The 6,085-nt window shown below is 42.4% G+C and overlaps 1 protein-coding gene across 2 annotated transcripts in view; it reads right to left on the bottom strand.

The window, feature by feature from the left end:
- ube4b (ubiquitination factor E4B, UFD2 homolog (S. cerevisiae)) overlaps positions 1 to 6,085 on the bottom strand; it is a 29,172-nt gene continuing 23,087 nt past the window's right edge. For both annotated transcript variants that reach the window (XM_074645094.1, XM_074645093.1), the window contains 6 exons: positions 5,863 to 6,007; positions 4,769 to 4,903; positions 4,471 to 4,662; positions 3,943 to 4,117; positions 1,603 to 1,749; positions 1 to 1,135 (listed from right to left, as the gene is read on the bottom strand). In XM_074645094.1, coding sequence (XP_074501195.1) covers positions 1,071 to 1,135; positions 1,603 to 1,749; positions 3,943 to 4,117; positions 4,471 to 4,662; positions 4,769 to 4,903; positions 5,863 to 6,007 — 859 coding nt within the window. In that variant the 3' untranslated portion in view covers positions 1 to 1,070. The remainder of the gene's footprint in view (positions 1,136 to 1,602; positions 1,750 to 3,942; positions 4,118 to 4,470; positions 4,663 to 4,768; positions 4,904 to 5,862; positions 6,008 to 6,085) is intronic.

The raw sequence follows: 6,085 nt of genomic DNA, 5'->3' as shown, positions 1-6,085 counted from the left end.
TAATGTGCATCATCATTTATTTCAGTTCAAAATCCTAGCTTCCAAAACAGGTATGTGGTTAAAGGAAATCATTTCCTGTACAGTTAAGGTCAGCAAGGTCATGTTAGGTACAGTGCCGTTTGAAAGAGACCGTCTTGACGTGAGATGTCAGTGGTTCTGGAGAGCAGACGTTTAATGGTGTGCTCCTACGATGGTGTTTCTGGTGGTCATGCTACATTCTCTCATGTTCCTTCCGTTTCGCCTAAAAAGAGGGTAATTTGTCCACGAGGCGCTTTAGGAGGTTCTGGACTTGAGGCCATGCACACACAAGAAGTAAATTCAGTCTACTGAAGTCAGCAGGGAACATGTGACTAGAAAGGAACAACTGAACATACTGTATTTTGGTAAACCACTGCTTAATCTTCCTACTGTACTCAAAAGGAAGCTGACATTTAGGATTAGTTTACGTTAAGCTACATCCTTAATGGATTTATTCCCAGTTCTGAACTTTGTCTACAAGCACAAACATGTGCATCCGTTAGCTCCGGGATACATTATGTGGACTCAAGTTCATCATTGTCACAGTCTTGAAAATGAAAACTCGGGGCTAGCTAGCAGTTTTATCCCCCCCCCCCACTCTCCCAAATGTATTGCCCTCCCCTCTCCCTAAAATCATAAGTCTTTAATGGAGCCAACATTACAGAGTATTACAAAACAAAATGAGAACCGTAAAGGAAAATGATCGATGACTATGCACCTCGCTGGTAAACCCGTTGGTGTTCTTGCAGCACTATAATGCATCAACTAACTCTTGTTAAATATATGTATATATTTTGATATATATATACACAAACAAACTCATGAGAAAAAAAAACTTAAAAGGTCTTAACTTTATTATATTTTGTTTTTAGAACCATGATAATGGTTTGAGACAAAAAGGGGGTAAATGCGAATAAAAATCAAATCAGGTCTTTTTTTTTTTCCATTCGAATGTTTTTTTTTTTGTTGATAGTAGTGACACTGGATTCAGGCGACTTGGGCAGCTCTCTTAAATGATGGTTAGCAGGCCAGACGTTGGTGACATGTTGTCCTCAGATGGGCCGTCCGCCCTGTTTCTCTCTCATCCAGGTGTGGATCCTCTCCTTCAGCTCGGGGACTGTAGAATTAACAACAGATTGTGAGAAACTGACAACAGGCAGTGATTTAATTTGACATCTTGGTGTCCTGAAATCACCTGCCTATCTAAAACTAGATGATTGATTTGCTCTTGCCTTCTTTGAACAGAACTTTATATGTAATTACTGGTGAAAAGGCATCATGGTGGGCAACGAGTATAGAAGCAAAGAGACGAAACTCTGGTGTCTGCCCCCATTTTGGACTGAAAACACTTATTATGTTTAGAATATTTTATTGTTCAACACAGGCCATTTCGGTAGAGAAATTAAATATGACAATAGAATAGAATTCATTTTGTTTTACTTTTTTACAGCACTTTGTGGGCGGACGTTTTACTGGCATCGGTTAGTCGCTTTCAATCCAAAATGGCAGAGGCGTTGCAATGGAACGAACAACTGACTTTCATTTCTTGGCAATATGCAGTACGTTCTTTGTGGTGGGGTTTACCTGACTCCAGCATGCTCTCTGTGAGAGGCTGCCTGTTGAAGGGATCAGTGGGGGAGTTGAGCAGGTGGCGCAGGATGATGGATCGGTCCATGATGTTCCCAGAAGGCAGGATCACAGGGTCGGTCATCAGTGTGTCCATCAGAGGGTCTGTTACGACAAAGTCACAGGAACATTTTACACTCGAAACATGCTTCAACAGAGTTTTACCAGCATCAGCAGCACTGGCATCTTTCTGTCATCACAGTGAAAGCTAGTGTCATCATATCCCAAAGAGGCAAAACAAACAGGCTGCTCCTTGTGTTTGGAGAAGGGTTAGTATTCAAGTGTTGTGTGCAAACATCTGCAACAGAGGTAAGCTACTAGCTAATCTACCCTCTGGCTTTGGCTATTGTCTTTTAGAGCTGCAACGGTTAAATCGATTAGTTGTCAACTATTAAATTAATCACCAACTATTTTGATAAATCGGTTTGAGGAATTTTTTTAAGGAAAAAAAAATCTCGGATTCCAGCTTCTTAAATGTGAATATTTTCTGGTTTCTTTACTCTTTACAAGTTGTGGACAAAACAAGACATTTGAGGATGTCATCTTGGGCTTTGGGAAACACTGATCGACATTTTTTACCATTTTCGGACATTTTATAGACCAAGCATCTACGACAATGAAAATAATCATTAGCTGTAGCCCTACGTCGAATTAAAAGGTCCAGTGTGTAGGATCTGGCGGCATGTAGCCGTGAGGTGAGGAGATTGCAGCCAACTGAAGCCTCTCTCGTGTGCCAAGCGTGTTGGAGAGCTATGGTGGCCGACGCGAAAACGCGAATGTCCCTCTCTAGAGCCATTTGGAGCAGAGCCAGTACGTAGAGTGTGTGTGTACGTGGGAAGTGAGTGGTGAAGCAAGAGAGAGCGTGGTGGCGACGGGAGCGAGTAACATTATCGACTCCGGCCCAAGTAGGGAAAGTTAAGAGTTTAGTTTGTCCGTTCTGGGCTACTCTAGAAACATGGCAGTTGCAACATGGCGGACTCTGTGGAGAGGGAACCCGCTCCCTATGTAGATATAAACGACTCATTCTAAGGTAACGAAAACACAATGATTCTTATTTTCAGGTGATTATACACTAAAGAAAACATAGTTATTAATATTATATTCCATTTCTGCCATTAGATCTCCCTAATTGTTACACACTGTTCCTATAAGAATAAATAAATAAAACAAAAAATAAAATAAAACTAAGCAAAAAAGTTTTGTGTGAGAAAATTAAAAAAACTAAATTCAATATGATCACCATGTAAGGCACGACTTCATCAGACTTTTGTGACATGTCGAACCCCAGCTGCTGGAAAAATTGTGCTTTTTATATGACAGCAATATTGGTGCACCTATCAAAACACCATTAAAGAAAAAAATCCAATAAATACTCATGGAGAGCTTTCGATAAAGCGTGGCCCATACTGAAATGTCACAAGGCTGTTACAGTAGGACTCCTGCGTTACAAAAATAAAACCTGGCGTGGGAGATTTTAACCACAGAGAAAGATGATACTCAGGCCTCCTGTACGGCACACTCCCCGTCAACTGTGGTGGGTTGGCTGGCATATCTGGGAATCAAAGGAGGTATGTGGGCCACGTTCTCTTCCTAGATTATATTAAGTCTGTGGTTATAGGATAGCCTTGCTCTAAGCTGTCTATATGACCTCCATGAGCTGCAAAAGCCCCGGCAAATGTCTGGTATTCAACAGCAAGAGAGGCTGTTGATGATCCCGTCTGTCTGCACTGTCTGACCTGAGGTCACACCAGATTTCTAAGCAAAGCCCCGTTTCCACCAACAAGTTCCTGGTAAATTTAGTCCTGGGACTACTTTACAAGGAACTAAAAGGTTCCTTCAGTCCATTGTTGTCTGCGTTTCCATAGCGGTCTAAAAAACTGTGAAGATTAAGCAAATTAGTCCACCGACTAATGGAAAAGCATCATGACGTGGGACGAGAGCTACTGGTGGTCGCGACGGTAAACAGTGTGCCCGCCCGTTTCAGCTAAAAAATGCCTCTGTAAAAAATATGTTGGGTTTTATCTCACTTCAGTGACATTTACAGCTGCGTAGTGTTTACTGATGCACGTTGGATGTAATGAATGAAATGCAGAGGGAAATTAAACTAAGAGTGTACTAAGGGCCAAAAGATCCAATGAACATGTAGGTAAGGTCATTTTAAATTTACTTAAATCGCACATTTTATTTAAGAAGATGCTTCTTACCTCTACTGGATACACAGAGCTAAAAGTTGCAGGTATGCTGCTTAAGAACACTGTGGACAAACACACACACACACACACATATATATATACACACCTTTGAACTCGTCAGGTGCGTCACTGTAGTCCATCTCCGATTGGGAGTTCTTGGCGACTATTTCCTCCACCTTGTCCGATAGCAGCTTGAATTTTTCAATGGCGATAGAGGACTTGATACCGGCCTTCCTCATCTTTGAGATCACCTCCTCAAAGAGCTCGCGGCTGTACGACCGCTGCACAAACAGGGCAAAAAGGAGGGAACATTTATCAAGGAAGCTGCAAGAGAAGAGCGTCTTTGAGGTGATGAGTATTCAGAACCTAAACTGTGTGTTATTGTTTATATTTAGGACTTTTCATAGGTTGTGACACTGTATGCAACAAGCAGCATCTGGTTTCCCACACCAAGTACAATAGAGTAATTCATGCTGATGTCTTCAAGGCAATACGACCGCGCCGGTGATGATCTACCACAATTGCCTGCAGCTTTTTCTCATGGCGTCACATTTTATTCATCACAACAAACTCCCGCTTGTGTTTTGTCTTTGAGTGAAACTACTGTATTTGTGATTATCTGTAAAGTGCCAACCTGGTCATCTGCAATTGCTTTAGCAAAGCGAGCACAGTCCAGCTGCAGGTAGATGTCGGTCAGCTGGTCTAAGAGCTTCTTGGGCTCAAAGCCATACTTCTCGGGGTTCTCCACCTTCAGGTCCCGACACTTCGGCCCGCAGAGCTGCTGGAGGTTAAAGTTTAGCATGGCAGCTAAACGAGGCCCCAGCTCCTGTGTGACAAAGAACACGGCATTGTTTAGAATAGAGCCTCCTTGAACATATTGAGTTCAAGTGTGACCATTTTTCAAAATGTCCAGCGGGGGCAGCGACACTCACCGGCCTGAGGAAAGGCTTCTGGACCTGCTTGGTGAGGATGTGGAACATTTCAACCGTCTCCGTGGCCAGGGCCAGATAGGAGCGAGACACCCGCTCGTCCTGAGTCAGCTGGGACTGGCGGCTCTGCTGCTGCTCCTGAAAGTTTGCAGGTAAACACAAACAATATTATTCTAATCTATTCTGCAGCTGTTACCTTCAAGGCTTGGCACTAATATGAGTTAGGTGATGATACGCAGCAGCTCATAAAAAAAACACTTTGCTGCTTTCATTTTGATCTCTTCCTTTTGGAGAGTTAGTACTGTGATTCCTAACTGCTTTTTATTACCTAAATGCTGTGCTTTATTGCTGAACTAAATTAAGGTGTTGTCCGAATGCATGTAATACATGGTAAATAATACAAGCAGTGCTCGAAGGGGGGCCGGTACTCATCGGTACGCAGGTGACTTCTACGTTTTACTCTTTGGCGTACCTTGACTTTTTCTTGCTTACCGGCATATCTCACAGGCTGCCGGTACTCTACCAGTGTTTTTCCACCGCGCCAACATATGAGCATTAAAAATAATGTGGAGAGCATCTGGATGAGCCGATGCACGCCACAGGGGGAGGCAAGAACGATGGTGCTGGGGGTAAGGGCTTGTATTACTGACAACGAGGGTGGTATAATTTATTGATCATGAATGAACTGTTAATTTTCTGAATCTCCTCTTCTGATTTATAGAATATAATTTTACAGGACAAACATTGCCAGAAGAATTTCATGCTCAGACAAAGGCTGTGATATATGTGTAAATAATAAAATAGTAATTAAACTATAGCAAGTTTTCTCGTAAAACTTTTTGGGCATCATCTATAGTAATAATAATGGTCTAAAATGATGTGAAATTGCAGTTTTAAAGTCAAAAACCTTCAAATTTTGTTGGGGGAGGACCCCAAAACTCAATATCTCCTAGTATCTTTTATTCACTGTAGAAATTCAGAATGTAATGATGATTTGCTGATACCGACAGATACACATGTAAATAAGGGAAGAAGTGGCACTTATTTTTTTCCACTTCAAGCACTGAATTCCAGACTCTATAAGGCTGAGCACTGACCCTGGGCAGCTGTTCCCACTGCTCCTTATTCTTCATCTCTTCTTGAACCTCGTGGATCCGCTTCAGGGACTCGAGGCTCTCGTCTAACAAGAAGGTGGTGTCATTAATCAGCATGTTGATGTAGCGCACAAACTGCTTGCCGGAGCTAGAGGGGAGTAAGCATGAAAGAAGATGGAAAAGTAGGTCAGGTTAGGATTGATCCAAGTCAGACAGCCACAGACTC

Source organism: Sebastes fasciatus, chromosome 8, assembly GCF_043250625.1.
Source record: "Sebastes fasciatus isolate fSebFas1 chromosome 8, fSebFas1.pri, whole genome shotgun sequence".
Taxonomy (NCBI): domain Eukaryota; kingdom Metazoa; phylum Chordata; class Actinopteri; order Perciformes; family Sebastidae; genus Sebastes; species Sebastes fasciatus.
The sequence above is the reverse complement of the archived record's forward strand: the minus strand, read 5'-3'. Positions and strand labels throughout refer to the sequence as shown.